This window comes from Grammomys surdaster, unplaced genomic scaffold, assembly GCF_004785775.1.
Source record: "Grammomys surdaster isolate TR1022 unplaced genomic scaffold, NIH_TR_1.0 752, whole genome shotgun sequence".
Lineage (NCBI taxonomy): Eukaryota > Metazoa > Chordata > Mammalia > Rodentia > Muridae > Grammomys > Grammomys surdaster.
Window position 1 is genome coordinate 345,481 of NW_021605171.1, and position 19,219 is coordinate 364,699.

The window sequence follows — 19,219 nt, forward strand, 5'->3', positions numbered from 1 at the left end:
AATTCTAATCAGATTGTGTGTGTGTGTGTGTGTGTGTGTGTGTATCAGATTGATAAACAGTACAAAGTGGGGTAATAAGTAGATGAAGTGAGAATTCTCATGCTAGCTTTTCTCGGTGAAGTGTCGACATGCCATTGGATGTTATCATATTCCATGCATGTGCTCAGTGCCTCCAGAATGCTAGGCAATGTCTGCATCCCTCTCCTGTTCACCTGATTTACATCAGTCAGAGGATACTCTCATCTAGCAGGTTTATGTATGCACATCTAGAATGGCCTTGCACATGCACCAGTGGTGCTGCAGAGAATGCTCACTGTGTCCTTGAGTCAGTTCTTGTTTTGTTCTTTGTTTGTTTTTTTGCTGTTTGTTTTTGTTTTGTTTTGTTTTTTTGTTTTTGAGACAGGGTTTCTCTGTGTAGCCCTGGCTGTCCTGGAACTCACTCTGTAGACCAGGCTGGCCTCGAACTCAGAAATCCGCCTGCCTCTGCCTCCCAAGTGCTGGGATTAAAGGTGTGTGCCACCACCGCCCGGCTTGAGTCAGTTTATAAGCACACTCAACAACATCTTCTCCTATTGGCCTTTATGCTAGTTTTGCCCTTTATGCTTAGGTTTTCAGTCCAAATATAAGCTAAAAAGACATTTTAATTTTTGTTCAATGTTTTGTTGCTTTTGGAGGGGTTATTTTTTAAATAAATGTTATTATCATTATTACTCAATAAATAAAATACTCAGGCTGCTGCTGCTGGTCCATCGAAAGCAGGTGAGAAAGGGCTTAGGCAGAAGTGTGAAGGAGTAAACTGAGTATGCATAAAGAAGGAGAATGGATTCATCTCAAAAGCAGACGGTTAAGTGAGACATTTGAGAAAACACACAAGCAAAGGGGTTACATTGCTTTTCAGTGGTACATTATTATGCTAAAACGACATATGGGAGGTGTATTAAAAGGATATATATGTTACAGTTAATGCAGTAAACACTTTGAGGGAATGCAGTAAGTGAATTCAAAGAGGAAATAAATCCACAGGGAAAGCTACACAGGACTATAGTACAAGCTGCTGAGGTTAATCCTCCATGAACTGAAAGCATATAACTTGACATGGATGTCCCTAAAAAGACATTGACACATTGCAAAACTTAGTTGAGAATAAGCTGTCATGTGTTTTTATCTTGTGTGCATGTTCATATATGAGCAGATGCATGTGTGCACGTGTAGCCACAGGATAACCTTGGGTGTATGTCATTCCTTTGCCACAATCTACCTTGATTTTTGGATTTTGTTACTGCTTTTTTTAAGAAAGAAAGAAAGAAAGAAAGAAAGAAAGAAAGAAAGAAAGAAAGAAAGAAAGAAAGAAAGAAAGAAAGGGAGAGAGAGAGAGAGAGAGACAGAGAGAGAGAGAGACAGAGAGAGAGACAGAGAGAGAGACAGAGAGAGAGACAGAGAGAGAGACAGAGAGAGAGAGAGAGGAGAGGAAAGGAAGGAAGGAAGGAAGGAAGGAAGGAAGGAAGGAAGGAAGGAAGGAAGGAAGGAAGGAAAGGAAGGAAGGAAAACCAAGGTCACTCACTGGCCTGGAGCTCACTGAGAAGGCTAGGCTGGCTGACCAGACGCCCCCAGGGATCTTCCTGTCTCCACTTCCCAGTACTGGGATTACAACTGTGTACCACAATGCCAGCAATGCCTAGCTTCCCCCAGTGGGTTATGGGGATTGAACTCAGCTCCTCAAACACTTTATTGATAAGATGTCTCTCCAGTTCCTGTTTTCAACTTTATCCATTCTTGTTTTGTTCTTCTTCTACCTCACTCCCAAAGGGTTGTTGGCTCCTCACCAGGTCTCTGCAAAGTCAGAGAACATGGACAACATTATGGTGACCTGGCAGCCTCCTGGGAAAGCTGCCTCTGCTGTTCGGGAGTACATAGTGGAATGGAGGGCTCTCCAACCAGAGAGCATCATTAAGTTTCCCCCACACTGGCTTCGGATCCCCCCCTACAACATGTCTGCTCTACTTTCAGGTACCTCACTACTCTCATTCCTTCTAGAGGGCCACCAAGGCCCCATTTATTTGGTGTGCTGGCTAGTATTATGTCAACCTGATACCAGTTAGAGTTATCTGAGAAGAGGGACTCACAATTGAGAAGATGCCTCCATAAACTTGATAGTATGAAAGTCTATCAGGTATTGTCTTAATGATTGATGTGGGAGTGCCCACTCCACAGTGGGCAGTGCCACCCCTGGGCAGGTGGTTCTGGGTGCTGTAAGAAAGCATGGTGAGCAAGCTATAGTACACAGCATTTCTCCGTGGCTTCCATCAGATACTACCGTGAGTTCTGCCCTGACTTCCTTGGATGATAGACTATAAGCTATAAAATGAAATAAACCTTATCTTCTCCATGCTTTGGCCATGGTGTTTTATCATAACAGCAGAAACCCTAAGACATTTGGGGAGACTTAAAGCAAAGTTTTGCCTTTAGTTACAGAAGGCTACATGGTGTATTAGGGTCCTAAACAATGGGAACTTATAGTCCATCAAGACTGTCCTGTAAGTCAGGTGTGGTGGGATGCTGCACAATTTTAATCCCAGCACTTGGAAGGATCCATGGCCAGACAGGTCTACATAGTGAGTTCTAGGAGAGACAGAGCTCCAGTGAGACCTTGTCTTGAAGAAAATAAAAACAAAAAGATTGTCCTCAGGACTAACTTGAGGACCAACTGAATAAGAAGTCTCATGGTTTTGGAAGAGTTACGTATATAGCAGATACCTTTATCTTTGGAAACTCATTTAACTCAAAATAATTTTTGTGTAGACTCATTATTTTAAACCCATCATACAGATGACAAAATCAAGTGATCCTTATTCCCAAACCTGCTCTTTGTCATTTGTATCATAATAAATCTAGAACTAGTATATGATAATCGGGATCTCTATTGCTAAGTAAGGTTTCTGTCAGGGGTTACAATGTTCTTTTTTTTTTTTTTAAAGATTTATTTATTTATTATATATGAATACACTGTAGCTGTCTTCAGACACACCAGAAGAGGGCATCAGATCTCATTACAGATGGTTGTGAGCCACCATGTGGTTGCTGGGATTTGAACTCAGGACCTCTGGAAGTGCAGTCAGTGCTCTTAACCACTGAGCCATCTCTCCAGCCCGGTTACAATGTTCTAAACAGCACTTAGCATATTTCTAGTACTGATTTTTTTTTTTTATCTAACAAGCGATTATTGTTAAATCTGCCAGAAATGAGAATTGAAGGGGCATGCTGGTACATCACAGCACCCAGGAGACAGAGGCAGGAGGATGTTTGAGTTCAAGGCTAGATTGCTCTACGTAGTGAGTTCCTGAACAGCCAGGGCTACATAGGGAGACGGAGACGTTCTCAAAAAAATAAATAAAAATAAATAAGCAAATAAGTAAATAAATAAATGGAAAGAATTGAATAGGTTTGCCAACTAAAGTCTATATTGTTGTTACACTATGAAAACCATTACATCTTTAGGGGATGTATACAACCTGCTTAAGATAAGATGTACTTGGAGAAAAACACCATATTAAATAATAATACATGGGGCTGGAGAGATGGCTCAGTGGTTAGGAAAACCGACTGTTCTTCCAAAGGTCGAGTTCAATTCCCAGCACCTACATGGTGGCTCACAACCATCTGTAATGGGATCCAATGACCTCTTCTGGTGTGTCTGAAGACAGCTACAGTGTACTTATATATATACAATAAAGAAATGAATCTTTAAAAAAAAATAATAATACATGAGCTGGTCCTTGACTGTGTGCCTCTTGCTTGGCCTGCTTGCCAGACTTCTCACAGATTAAGATCTTCTTAATAACTGTTACAGAGAAGGCTGTATGCAGTGAGCATCTAGAGAAAGAACAGTAGGCCACTGAGAGTCTAAAAGTTTTTATTTGGAAACCGTTTAGCCTATAGAAGAGAAATCTAGAAGGGTGTGACAGGAAGTTTGATTGTTGTTGCTGGTTTCAACATGTATACATGCAAAAGTGTGTGTGTTTCCTTGGTTGTTCTGGAGTGCAAGAAGACTCCAAACCTGAAAGGAAATGGTAAGAAAAGAAGGCATTTTGTTGTTGTTTGAGACACAGCAATCCTCCTGCCTCTGCCTCCTGAGTGGTAGAATTAAAGGCATGCATTACAATACCCCAGCAGGAGGCATCAGTTTTGAGAACAGCTTTGTGACTTTCTTCTGGGATAGCTGGAGGCTTTATAGTAATACCAGTTTCCCACAAGGGCTATCCCACACATCAAATTAAATGAAACACGGATAGGAAGCACATTGACAAAACTGGGAGGCAATATCAAGATTCATCCCTCGTAGACAATTTGAACTGTGCCTTTCTTTTGGAAATCAGATCATTCTATACAAATACCATAAAGTAGATGATGAAAATGTTCTTCACACTTAGTAAAATTAAATACTGGGAATCACTTTTGTATTATGTATTTGAATAAAACCTTAAGCTAATAAAGTTGTAAAATAACATATTAATATTGTTCTGCCACTTGGAAATACTTGGTTTGCGATCACTTCCTGTTGAACTGAAAATTTCATTGCTACTTAGCACAAATTTAAATTATTTATTCCCAATGCCATTGGGCCCTTACAAGCTTTTCCTGACTCTGGCTGTATGGATAGTGTGAGATGTTCTAGCATGAGCCAGAGTAAACCTGATTCCTGAATTGTGGGTTGGTGGACCTATAGACTATCATGACCATCCTGTCTGACCACTGTGTCTCAGTGCCTACATAATGACTCTTGGTTACAGTATTCGTGGAGGAGTTGCCTGCTTTGTTCCACACCTGAAGTGAAACTCAATATCTGCCCGGAAAATAAAACTGTAAAATAGCTTATAAACACAGAGACAAGGCCTTTGCCCAAGGGTGCTGTGTATACAGGTCAGCATAATGGCACGAAAGGAGCTTGGAAACTGGGCCATAGCACAAAGGAAATGAGAGCATTCCGCACATAGGCTTCCTCCACTGAAGATACATTGTAGGGTGTGCATACAGAATCATCAAGGAAAAAAAAAAACCCTCAGCTTGTGATTGATACAGTAATGTTCTTGCTCACATTTTGCTTTGCAAGGCTCATCAGAAACTCCCAGATCTCCACAGGGTACAATGGTTGGTTAGCTCCTCCCAAGACATGGGGCAGAAGAGCAAACCAAACACTGGAAACACAGAGCCACTTGCCAGAGCCTTCCGAAGAAAGTCTGATTCCATATCTTCCGTTGCCCTTCAGCCTGGATCTCATGGCTCTCTACAGATCAAGCTGGCAACTGCTTTCTGCACTTTCTCTGGTTTATGAACTCAAGTCGGAGCCCATCCTAATGTGCATTTGTTCTTGTCAGGCTCTCTCCCACAATTGGTTGAGTGATGATTTAATGGGCTTTCATGTTTAAAAGAAGGAAAAAAAAAGCCATACACAATTTAGTAAGTAATTGGGTGATGTGAAATTCCTCTGCACATCCAAAAGACATCAAACCTAATCAATTTTTAGTGTAAGGGACCCAAGTAAGTTATTGGCCTGCTTTTAAGCACCTGATACTATAGTTACCTAGTGGGAGTTATCTCTCACTAGGTAATTTGGAATTTAGGGGCTAGACAGACGGCTCAGAAGTTAAGAATAATCCCTGCTTTCCCAGAGAACTCATGTCAGGCAGCCCATAATTGCCTCTAACTCCAATTTCAGGAGATCTGATGCCTTATTCTGACTTCCATGGACACACCAACCCACCCATACCCACACCACATCCTCCACACACTCACACACACATACACTGAAAATAAGCTGTGAAAAAAAAGATGTGGATACTTATTTATTTAGAAACAGGGTTTCTCTGTGCAAGAGCCCCGAGTGTCCTGGAACTGACTGGTCTTGAACTCACAGAGATCTGCCTGTCTCTGCCTCTCTGCCCTCTGGCATCTGCCTCTGTCAAGTGCTGGGATTAAAGGTGTGCACCACCACCACCTGGCAAGATTTGGAATTTTAAAGGTCCATCACAGGAAATACAATAGGGGCTTTGGGCAGGCAAGAGGCACTTAATTCTTGAAGACTGTTAGAAAGTTGCAAAGTATGGCACTTAAAAGCTAGAAAGGAGCACTGACATTCCTGGAAGTTACCTAAGTCTTTGAGGCTCTGAGATCTAACTGGAGGGACCCAGAGAGCCAAGGGCAGGCATCAGGGGCTGAACTCCTCCAAGTGCACTTAGTCACTTACCAGGGTGCCATTGGGCTGCTGCTGATCCTGATGAGCACTGTGGAACTAGAAAAGCCACTGGAGTACTTATGCCTGCCAAACTCCAGCTGCTCCATGTAAACAACAAATAAATGATTCATTTGTAGAAATCCAATATTCTGTATGCTTGTATTTGTGTGGATGTTTAAATCTTCATGGAGCTTTCCAGGCTTTTCTCCTTTTTAAGAATAATTACTCTGTTCTCTTAGATGAAGAAATGAGGCATGGTAGTCTGAACCCTTGGCCGGAGGCTGAGGCAGGGAGACTGTTATGAATTTGAAGCCAGTTTGGGCCACATAGCAAGAATTTGTCAAATAAATAAAATCCACCTAGAGAGATACCTCAGTGGTTAAGAGCACTGGCTGCTCTTCCAGAGGTCCTGAGTTCAACTCCCAGCAACCACATGGTGGCTTACAACCATCTCTAATGGGATCTGATGCCCTCTTCTGGTGTGTCTGAAGACATCCGACAATGTATTCATATACAATAAATAAATAAATAAATAAATAAATAAATAAATAAATACCATCGGTTTTCTTGGAAGCAATACTTAGAAGCTGGCATCATGGAAAATAGGAGGCAGGGAAACTAGCTTAGGCCATTGCTTTAACCTTAGTTCACACTGCTCTTTAATCTTGAAACTAAAAAAAGCTAAAAATGACTTGGATAGAGAAATTAACATGACTCCCTCTCCCTTGCAGAGAATATAAAGCCCTATATCTGTTATGAGATCCAGATACATGCACTGTCAGAGGACCAAGGAGGGTGCAGCTCCATCCGGGGTGACTTCAGGCACAAAGGTGAGCCTCGGCATCTTTCAGGCTTCTGTTAGTGGTTTAGATTTGGAGGGTGACAGAAACCTCTTGTGTCCTTTTTCCCTCCAGTGCCACTGAGTGGCCCTCATATCACTGCCATCACAGAAAAAAAGGAAAGCCTTCTTATTTCCTGGACCCACATCCCATTCCTGGAGCAAAGGGGCTGCATCCTCCATTACAGAATATACTGGAAAGAACGAGACTCTACAGCACAACCTGAGCTCTGTGGTATGTGTGAAACACTAGCACAGTAGGGCCTCTTGCTTAGATGTTGGGAAAGCACAAGACGGGGCACGTCTTCACTCCACACAAGTGGGTACACTAAGTAAGCGCTTGTCAAGTGAGTTGAATGAAGAAATATAAGACACCAAAATACACATGTGCAAAGTTACTGAGTATGCATTACATGCTAAGCAAACTGTTAAAGACAGAGAAGTGAAGCGAATGGACTAGGCTCTCAAAGTGCCTGCTCAGAAGAGACAGCACCAGCCTGGCTAAGGCAGGAGAGGTAGGCCTGGATTACACAGTGAGATACTAACTCAAACCAAATGACAAATAGTAACCCTTGTGTTTGTGTTGAACTGGTGACCAAACACATAAGGACAGGTAAAACATAAAGAAAATCCAATTATGCAACCAAAACTCAAGAAAACTCGAAGTTAGACTGGTGTTGATGAAGTCAGTTCTAGTAGTAGAGCTTAAGACGTAAACATACAGCACAGGCACCTCAGTGCTCCTCGTATACATCTTCCAGGTTCAGGGGCACATTTGCAGAGTTTTTAACCCTTCACATACGCAATTAACATCATGTTATTTCCTTCTTGGAATGGGTAAAATACAGCACTGTTTAAGTAACTATCACTTATAATTGTTCTCTAGCTGAAAAAGCAGAACACTTCTAATAAGTTCTGGCCAAAGCATTATCTCAAAATAGTTTCATGAACTACTCACTCATCTGAGTAGTCACTTGTGAGACCTGCTCTTCCCATCTTTGATCTAATCAGAGCTGCTTTGTTTTCATTTTTGTTGCTTCTTGGCTTGCACTTCTGTTTCACAAACAGTTGACTTTCTTTCAGGTGAATTGTTAGACAGAAGAGGGATTTTCATTGGAGTTACTGGCCCCCAAATCTAAGAAGGCCACTTGAGTGGCAGCTGCAGAGCTTTGCTGCAGGAGAGCTTAAGAACCTTAAAATGTCCGTCTTCATTCTTGACCTTTCTCTTGGTATGACTATCACAGTTAACTTTTGTAAGTAGTTTTGAAAGAAAAGAAGTTCTTGGGCTATTCTGTGTCTATTCCTCCAGAAAAAGTCAATAATGCACACATAAAAACGTGTTTGGGACCTTTTTCTGTATGGACCTGCACGTTCTATGATCTTCCCACATCTGTCTCTGCGGAGTTGACTCATTCTTAATTGACAGCTCTGTAGACTTAGTCATTTGTTGGCTAATCTGTCACCACGCTTGTCAGGGTAAGTCAGTTCTGAGAGGCCTCCTAAAGGCTGACAAATCATCTGGCCTTTTCATGAGCTCTTTGGAATCCTTCCTATAATATTTGCCCCACAAATGACTTCCTTTCAGCAAAATTTAAACCAATACCTACTTACAACCATAAAGGTCAGTACAGTCAGTTTGGTCCTGCAGTCATTACTGTATATGTTGAAAATAACCTACCATATTTTGTAACAGGTCTGATGCATCTAAAGCCTACACTAGAGTATTTTAAAATAAACTAAAAGACAAGATTCACAATCTGATTCACAAGATTTCACAGTCTAGATTAAATTCCCACTTCAGTGAATATTGACTAGTAAGCTCCATTCTCTATCCTCAGAGCCTTCAGTGTGCCAACAGCTAGGAAAATCTAAACAAACACTACTGTAGGACAGTGCAACCAGAAAGCACTAAATTTAAGACCTATTCTAGATGGTGGAAAGAGTCAAGGAGAAACAAGACACCTAGAAAGAAAAGAGTTCCAATAGCAGGAGAAATGTTGCCAGTGCCAAAAGATTGGGGTTCAAGCCTGTCTGCTTAGTTTAGGTACCCAGGTCCAGGGAACTGAGCAAATGTATGTGAAAATATCAGTTCTTTGGCTCTAGTTCTTCCTGGCAGGTGAGGTGAGGTGAAAAATTAGGTGCCCCAGCTTCTCAGTGCACATGGCCTGTTGTCTGGATGTCTGCTGGTATGGCTATATGCAATAGAGCTCCAACAGTAAGCACATCTCCTCTCTGCAGGATACATGACACTGCCTATTTTTGCCAACAAATTCTAAGCAGTCAAAGACACAAGTTCTGGCAATTCGATCACCTCTCCTCTACAACACAGCCAGAGAGATAGTAGGTGCACTTACAAAGCTCAGTATTCATTGAATGGTTGAATTCATTCCCAGTAACTGTGTCTTCTTGACCTTCAAAGCCCTGTCTTTCAGATGGATGACAATGATCACATCCTCTAAATTCATTCCTTTATCACTGAACCACCCAAGTTTAAAATTTCATCTGCTGAGGCTTGAAGGAACCCCTTTATCTCTTCTGGGGATCACAGCCCAGAGGCAGCAGGACCTGTCTTTCCTGCTGGACTTCTCTCATTACAAAACTCAGCCTATTTTGCTAACAAAACTGCTGACTCTACTATTTGCAGCTCCCCACAACAGCTGCTATTTTTGTTCTTCAAACATGCATGCACGAATGAACATTACCAGCCCAGCAAATCACAGAAATCCCTTCCTTTCTGTTCCAGTGTTTCATCTCTCTTTCTCAGCTCAGGACACTTCATATACGTGGACAGCCAACACCCTGGTACCTGCAAAATGAACAGCTCTTCCTAAAATTCATTTTTTTTAAAAAAAAAATCCCTGCTTTAGAAATAGGAAACACACAGAAATGCACATGTGTGCTTACACAATTATATTGCTTAAGTCTGTATAAGCAATTTCACCAGGTTATACCAGACCTTGGGATTTTCCACAAGGTGTTTTTCTTAACAGGTGGTAAAATATAGAACTATTCTGATAGTCCCTATGAAATGAACTGCTCAGGCCTCATCCCTTTTCAGTGGGGCACAGGGAATATTCCAGGGCCCCTTCTTACTACCTTTGTGAGTAGGAACAGCAAAGTGGGTAACAGTTATTTTTTCTGTTACATGGTTCTCTGAGTTGATGCAGCCAACAAGCATCTGTGTCTGTTCATGAGTCTGCTTATGAAGTTAGACACAGTGCTAAGTTCCAGTTTCACCACTGCCCTCAGCATAGGCACAGGCTAACTAAGTGAGCCAGTAGCTACTACTGTTCAAGTTCTGGCCTTGATACTGGGAATGAAACCCAGGAGACTATACATAGAAGGCAAGCACTTTAGACACAGCTACAGACTATACCTTGATTTACAGCCCTCTCTCCTTTGCCTCCCAGATGCTGAGATTACAGGTTTGTACCACCATACTCAGCATTTTTCCCCAGCTGTTGAAGGTCACCCTGAAAGCCACCCCAGAACACTCCAGAAGACTGTTTCCTAAAGTCTACCAGGACTCACTCTTGTCTTAAAGAGAAAAGCAGCATCAATACATTGCTCCACACACTACCTTGTAGAGAAACTATAGGTGTTGAAAGCATAAGGAACTGCAATCTGGGTGCCAAAGAAGCTTCATCTCTGTACCATAGCTCTGTTTTTTTATGATTTTATGTCAAATTGAAGCTATGCACTATAAGTTCAAGACTAGAGCCTAACAAGAAAAACAAACAAACAAACAAAAAACAACAAAAAAAACCCAAAAACAAACAAACAAAAAAACAGCAAAAGCACAACAAAAGTATAGTCTAAAAACCTTGAGTAGGGGCTGGAAAAATGGTGCTGCAATTAAGAGCGTAGGTTGCTCTTTCAAAGGATATACGTTCAATTCCCAGCAACCACACTGCAGTTCATGATTGTATGTACCTCAAATTTCAGGGATCTGGTGCCCACCTCTGTCCTCTGAGGGCACCAGGCATACACTTGATACACAGACATACATGAAGGCAAAACACCCATATACATAAAGTTAAATGAAATAAAACTTTAAATGTTTCATTAATGTGTAAACTTAGATGTTAAAAAAATTCTATCATCTTAAAAATTATATTTCCTCAGTAGTTAACAAATGACTTGATAAATATGAAAAATACAGTCATAGGAAACAAAATATTTGCTCCAACTAAATATGAGAAATATAGAAAACAAAAGAATTGCTCCAACTAAAGAGTTTCACGGGTAAGAATAACAATTCTTTCAGAACATTTCTATCACAGAAAAACTGTATGCTGCACTAACAAGACCTCATAACTGACCATGCCTCTTGAAGTACTAAGTGCTGATGGATTTTGATGCTTTTAAGACAGCAATATGCCTCTCTCTCGCAAATTAAATGATGCCCTAAGAATAAAAATGGTTGAGTACCCTTCATTCAATTATTCTGTATACCACATTTTCCTTTATCTTCCTTTCAGAAATTCAATACAGACACTCTCAAAATTCACATCCAATAAGCAGCCTACAGCCCAGGGTGACATATGTCCTATGGATGACAGCTGTGACAGCTGCTGGTGAAAGTCCCCAAGGAAATGAAAGGGAATTTTGTCCACAGGGTAAGAAACTAAAGACAGCCAACCAACTGTGGGCTCTGACACAGACACATTCCCACTGGACTTTTCTTACCTCACTAGTGACTTTCGTGCAGCTACTTCATGCTTGCTGCTACCTTTGAGTTCCCCTCCAGCCTTACTGACTGCTTGAAGACAGTGTCAACTCATCTTTCAAAATGCAGAAGAACTCCTTTCTTTCATGCAGGAATCCCTGTGAGGCTTATGTCTACTACTATACACTCCTTCTACATGTGTGAGCTGGGGGAGCCTTTACAGGGCTGAAGTACCTCTTAAAATATACAATTGAGCCCCATAGGGTCCTTCTAACTAAATAGTCAAAAAATGACTAAGGTCCAGAGGACTCAAAAAGATCAAACTTTTGAAGAATTCATTGAAGATAACTCAGTAACAAGATCTGCTAACTTTCCAGGCAAAGTCAACTGGAAAACATTCGTGATATCAAGCATTTGCATCGCTATCATCATGGTGGGGACTTTCTCAATTCGTTACTTCCGACAAAAGTGAGTTGGTTGTACCCCCAATTTAATACATGGACTGCAGATGCATGTGTGCATGAGTTATATATGTGTGTGCATATAAAGGGAAGCATGCAGCTATGGATAGGCATGTGGAGGGCAGAGAAAGATGTTGGATGTCTTCCTATATGCTTTCAGCCTTATTCACTTTTAGGATCTTTCACTGATGACAAGGTTGACATTTTAGCTAAGCTGATGGACCAGCCAGCTCCCGGGATTCTGCTGTCTCCTTCCTGAAATACTGGGTTTACAGGCACAGACATCTGGCTATACCTGGCTTTTATGTGTTTCCCAAGGAAGTGAAACAGATCTTCATGCATGTACAACAAATACTAGTACCCACTAAAAGCCATCTTTAATGCTTTAGTCCTATAAATGCATTTTAAAATTATAAACCATCACCCACAAACAGAGTTATTAAACAGGCTGGCAAGCCAAGGACAGATTAAGATTCTGCACAGAGCCGGGCTGTGGTGGCGCATGCCTTTAATCCCAGCACTTGGGAGGCGGAGACAGGTGGATTTCTGAGTTCGAGGCCACCCTGGTCTACAGAGTGAGTTCCAGGACAGCCAGGACTACACAGAGAAACCCTGTCTCGAAAAACAAACAAACAAACAAAAAACAAAAACAAAAAAAGATTCTGCACAGAACCTTACAAACCTAAGACAGAAGTGGACTGCTTTTAATAATGCATATTCCATGACAGGTAATGTTTATGAAATTAAAAAAGTGGGGGAGATGTGGAGAGCTTTTCAGGCTGCTTGGCAGGAACCTGACATTAGCCAAGACAAGGAAATGGGCTTCAGGCAGGAATCTAAATCTTAGGCTAGAAGAACAAAGAAGTAGGCTTCAGGCATGAAAATGACTTTGGGCTAGGACAGGGAAGTAGGCTGATATTTTGGTCATCCTGATAAGCCCTTAGAAACAGTGATCATAGGAGCGATCACAGGACTTTGCTTATTGCCTTGCTCGTTCCTTGACTATTTGCATCTATTGTATTGCTAGTTCCTCAACCTAGAACTGACCTTAATACTTACATGCAATTAAAATGGTATAAAAGCAAAAAATAAAAATTATAAACCATCACTGCTGTGGGTCAGGTGGATACATCACTGGTAGTAGAAAAAACTATTCAACCTTTTTGGCTGAGTATATGACAAATTTTTTAAAGTTTACATTTAATTTTAAAATCCCAAACAGATATATGAATATATGTATCATAGATATATGCATATAGTTGAAAGAAAATATGCTTACTGAAATACTGTCCGTAAGGAAAATAAAAGAACCTAAACGTTATAGTCAGTGAGACTAGATTCACCAAAACACCATATGAAAATAACTACTTATCCATAATATTGAAATTAGTGTATTAAGTATATTATTTTTTAAATTTTGCAGGACAGACAATATATTTACATTTTGAAATAAAATGCATACAGAAATATGTCACATACACAGATGAGAAGTGGGCAATCCGGCTGCATCATCTGACACCCCACTAATCATCAGGGTGACTCAGCTCATTTGGCAACCTAGGAAAAAGTCTCCTTCTTCCCTCATCACTATACAGTCTCTCTCAAAGGCACAAACCCAAAATCACTTTCCCCATCAAGGGTACATGAGTAGTTGTGTTCTATTAGAACCTCCAACCAAGTTCTCAGTATGTAGTTGCTGTGTGTACTCTGCCTGTTGGAATCCTTGTAAGCTGCTGTAGTAGGTTCTCGGCTGGATTTTAAAACAAAACAAACAAAAAAACAACAAAAAAAAAAACCTAGGTAAAGGCCTGTTGCTTTTGTGACTCCACAGTTGGCCTGAACAATATTTCTATTGTACTATCCTGATTTGTATGAGATGTTGCACTTTATCATCCTACAGCTTCCGTGTGAGCTTTCACTCTGTGATCTCACAGCTGTGGGACTACAGCCACTATTCTACAATTGAGGGAAATAGGAAAGGGGTGTCAATACTTCCCCTTAAAGAGTCTTGAAGAAGATGGACAGGATACTTTTAGTTAAGTCTCAATAGAACCTGGCGAGGCAAGAAAAGGGTGACTAACATTGTAGTCTTTTAGCTTTTACTGTTACTTCAATAAAGCAAGATCCTTAACTGAAGAAAAAGGAGGAAGTAGTCAACGGCAATGAACACTCTGCTCCAAAGATACACTACACAGTATTAAATGGTGGTTATTATATTTGGGGATGAAATGATAGGTGACTTTAATTCTATTTATTTTATAAAAATTGGACTGACAAGATAGATCTCAGTAGGTAAAGGCACTTGTCACCAAGGCTGACAACTGAGATTGATCTCTATAATCCACTACTAAGTTGTTCTTTGACTTTCACATGCATGATAGCACATGTGCACCAACACCAATACAAAATAATAATTTCTTTTCTTAGTTTTTAAAAAGTACTATTTTGCAGAAGAAAAATAATCAGTTCATTTTTCAACACAAAGCTGTCTTCAGATGCCAAGTAATAGGTGCCAAATACAACTAGCTCAGTATTTGGCCAGCCACTTTGTCTGGCAGATCTACCAAAAGAGCCTTGAAGCATAGGTCTTTTAAAAAGACTTTGGATGCTCTTTGTAGGGAGGTCAGGTTCACTTCTTAGTACCCACAGAGCAGCTCACAACTATCTGTTACACTAGTTCCTGGAGATCTGATTCCGTCTTCTCATCTCTGTGGACACCAGGCAAAATACTCATACACATAGGAAGACAAAAACAAATATTTTAAAAAGACTTTGATAAAGTTCATCTCCGGAGTCAAAGAGAATCACATCCAAACTACCACTACCCACCATTGCCAGATAGCAAATCCATCTAACACAGTGGTCCTCTGCCTATGAGTCACAGCCCCCTGCGGAGAACAGGTGTGTGTGTTGGGGGGGGGGTGTTGAATGACCCTTTCACAGTGGTTGCATTATCAGATATCCTGCATATCCGATATTTACATGATTCATAACAGTACAAAACTATAGCTATGAAGTAGCAACAAGATAATTTCATGGATTGGGATCACTACAACATAAAGAACTATATTAAAGGGTGGCAGCATTAGGAAGGTTGAGAACCATTCTCTAACAGTTTAATCATGGCCTTCTCTGATCGTATTACAAACTCTGTAAATATTTTAATTAGCTCATTAGTAAGATCCACAGGCATATGAACAATGTCTTCTGCCTGGCTCTATTTCCAGCATGTGCCACTGTACTGGTCACATATTTAGTTTAATGCTGTTTGCTGAATTAATACATGGATAGTGACAGACTGCTAAAAATTAAGTGAAAGCAAATTTTTTTAAGTTTATTTAGCAAATTCTAGGTGGCTGCAGCCTGTCACCAATCCAAGGAATTCTAGCCTTAGATAATGCTTCTTTTGAGGGACTGTTTTGCTCTTTATACAAAAGAATCCTCTCCCCTGAAATAGCTGCAATGAAAGCCTGTGCACCTGTGCTGTTATATACATATTTAACCAAATGTCACTCTCTTCTTACTTATAGGGCATTTACTCTCCTTTCTACTCTCAAACCTCAATGGTATAGCAGAACCATTCCAGATCCAGCAAATAGCACTTGGGTAAAGAAGTTTCCCATTATGGAGGTAAGGCACAAATCACACTGGCAGCCAGTATACTGCTAGTGATGAACTCATCTAGGGAAATCCCCCAGGAATGAGATTCTGTGGATGAGCTGAGTTGATAAGGAGACATCATGAGAACTTCTGAAGAACATGAGCATAAAACCCACCAGGCTGTATTCCCTCATGAACTTTCATGCTCTTCCTCACTCTAACTTATTTCAAAGAGAAAGTAAGTAGTTTTTGCCAACTGGACCAGTACTCAGATAACTGACTGATCCAAACTCAGGATAACTGAAGTTAACTTTACCAATCCTGCTGAAGCACAGAACAGAAGTAAAAAGAACCAGTGGTTTTAAGTTTTATGAGAAGCCATTATGTAAAAGCTTAATGGAGGAGCTGGCTCTGCAGACAAGAGAATCTTTCCTGATGCTGTAGGCTGAGAATATTCTTCAAGATTCTTCTCTTGAATTATTTTCTTAAGCCAGAAGCCAGTGACCCAAGCCTCTGCTTAGCTAGAAGAACTGATCCTAGGCATCTCTGCTTTAGAAATTTAAATCAGTTCAGTGTTTTTACAATTGGATCTGGAGAGTCTTGCCTGTTGCTTACAATGTGTGTGTTTTGGGTAACCTGTCCAAGTTATCTGAACATCAAGCACCATCATATTGTATACTACAGTGAAGAGGTAATAATACCATGTAAAGCAAATGTTTTCACTTTTTTTGTTGGGGTTTTCAGTTTTGTTGAGGTTTTTTTTTTTTTTTTTTTTTGGAGGGTTAGGGTGGTAGCATTTTACTCTGTAGCTCTAGGTGGCCTCAAACTCAAGAGATCCCAAATGCCTCAGATTCCCCATGCTTGGATTATGGCATCACCCACCATGTCCATTTCTTTTCAGTTTTCATTTTCCTCCCAAGAACAACCATACTTGAAGACTTCTAGTAAGGGATTTTTGTTCACATTAAGTAACAAGAGCAAAAATAGTGACAATGGCAAACGTACAGTCACAATATACTACCTATTATGTACTTGTTAAGTACATAGTTATAGTGCATTAACATATTGTTTATATATAACCTACATACTACTTCCTATGCAGCAGGCACTTTTAATTTCACGCATTGACAATTTATTGACAGCTGTAAGTCATACTGTTATCCTCATTTTTCAGATAAGGACTCTGAGATGAAGGATGAAATAACTTGCCCAATACTGGTCAGTGGTTAATGACAGATCCTAAATTCATTTCCAAGCAGAATATGAAGACATTTTACCTTACAATAGACCTTTAAGCACAAGATGAGCAGTTTTCCTAGTACACCATAAACTCTGAGCTGAACAGACTCACTAGGGAGGTATCAATATACTAGCCCTCATTATGAGATGACACAATGGTTTATGGAAAGACACAATTGACTATGGAAATACACAACAGAAAACCACAAAGCCTTAACAGATGCCTTGCCAGTGTGGATTCAAGTACCAGGATTTGAACCAACTGAGCCTGACATTAGAATGTTTTAGGCTTAGAAGCCTAAATCGTAGTGGGAAGCCCTCTCCTGGGTGAAAGCACTGCTCTGCATGCTATAACCATGAACTCTGACCGAGAGAGACAACAGAGATGCTTCAAGCCTTGATGAAATGCCAAGACGCCCAAAGGTTTAGAGACAATAGAGTAACCAAAATCCGCATATAAACACATGCCAAGTCACCACAATATAAATACAAGTAAAACATGCAGAAAGACACCTTTTTGTGCTTAAAGGGTTTTTCAGACCATGTCTAAGTGTGGCGGGGAAGAGGTCTACATGTATAACCTCTGTACTGGGGAGGTTAAAGCAGGAGGACCACTGTAGGCTACCATAAGACCTGTCTCACCAAAAAAACAAAAAAAACAACAACAACAAATTTATAACAATTGCTTAATGTTGTTAGTAGTGATCCTGGGTATGAGGGAGATGGTCTTTACATAAGCCAGCCAAATACAAATGTCCATTATTATGATGGCTCCCTCTGGAGAGAAGTTGAGACTAGGAAGCCTTTTCATCTTTATTGCATATACTTTTTGGCCTCTTAACTATGTACTTGTATTACTTTGTACAAATAATCAGTGAATTGTGGAACAAATTCAGCTTCTTTTATGGGCTGGAGAGATGGTCAATGATTAGCTAGAGCATGTGCTTGCTGCACAGTGTTACAAGAACCAAAACATAGCTCCTGATTACCTCTAGAACCTGATGACTTCTTCTGACTTCTGCAGGCACTTCATACATGCAGTACAGACATGCATGCAGGGTAAACACTTCTATACACAATATTTAAGAATAGCCTGGGCTTAAGAGATGGCTCAGTGGTTAAAAGCACTGACTGCTCGTCCAGAGTTCCTGAGTTCAATTCCCTGCAATCACACGGTGGCTCATAACCATCTGTAATGGGGCTCCAATGGCTCCTTCTGGTGTGTCTGAAGACAGAGACAGTGTACTCATATACATGGAATAAATAAATCTTAAAACAAAAAAAACACTCTATAAGGAAAAAAAAAACTAACAGTTGAAGGTTTGGAAGCATCCCTACAGCACAGATAAATACAAAGAGTATTGCTACCTGGTACAAACCTTTTAAAATCAATGCAGATGAGGTTCCTGAGCCCTGGAATTAAAGGAACTTCCCCTGGGTCTTTCCAGAAGCCAGGCCCAAAAATGTGCTGGGGAGTACCCTATCAGTACTGCCCACTTTCCCACACGGTAGTCTTGCTTTGGCACAACTGCCATCCATGCATATTCTAGACAAACCTACATTCCAGGACCAACTTGAGAATGATCACAGGAGAGCAAGGATGGAAACCCTTTGTGGACAGTGCCATCACTCATTTCTTGACATGTCATGCCCAAAACAAAGCTGGCCATATTAGAAGCTAATTATACCAAGACTCTATTGTACAACTGTTATTTAATGGAAAAAGGAAGAAAAAGAGGCAGAGAGGTTGATCAAATTTTTCCCAGCCAAAGAATATCAAAGCTGGGACTTGTCTGCAGAATTCACTCAGTTATGTCTTCAAATCCTCATGGGTAGGTTGCCTGTGCTGCTCTGAGTAAAGTACAATGAGAAATAGGGGCTAAGCACAATGAAACTGACACTAAGAAACTATGCTGAGGTAAAACAGTAGATAGATGCAGAAAGGAGTCGACTAGGATTTGAAATCTTTATATAAGCATTAAGTGTTACTGGCATGGAGCTCTACCCTGGGAAGCCCAGGCACAGGAAGAGTGTTGTTAGGATGTAAGAACTCAACTAAAGCCTAGAAGAAATATTCCAAGTGCCAAAAACTTCAATTTGGCAACTGGCAGTAAACTTAGAAAGGGAAAGGTATCACAGAGGGGGTAACCAAAGGGATCCTGAGAAAGTTATCAGAAAAACTA

The 19,219-nt window shown here is 40.6% G+C and overlaps 1 protein-coding gene across 5 annotated transcripts in view; it reads left to right on the top strand.

Annotated features, from left to right (window-relative positions):
* Nucleotides 1–19,219, top strand: part of Il12rb2 (interleukin 12 receptor subunit beta 2) — a 100,264-nt gene that overhangs the window by 78,466 nt on the left and 2,579 nt on the right. For 4 of the 5 annotated variants that reach the window (XM_028782437.1, XM_028782439.1, XM_028782440.1 and 1 more), the window contains exons 11-16: nucleotides 1,807–2,007; nucleotides 6,961–7,059; nucleotides 7,144–7,302; nucleotides 11,549–11,686; nucleotides 12,114–12,204; nucleotides 15,728–15,827. In XM_028782437.1, the coding sequence (XP_028638270.1) occupies nucleotides 1,807–2,007; nucleotides 6,961–7,059; nucleotides 7,144–7,302; nucleotides 11,549–11,686; nucleotides 12,114–12,204; nucleotides 15,728–15,827 (788 nt within the window). The remainder of the gene's footprint in view (nucleotides 1–1,806; nucleotides 2,008–6,960; nucleotides 7,060–7,143; nucleotides 7,303–11,548; nucleotides 11,687–12,113; nucleotides 12,205–15,727; nucleotides 15,828–19,219) is intronic. The other variant, XM_028782441.1, reaches the window with a different exon arrangement.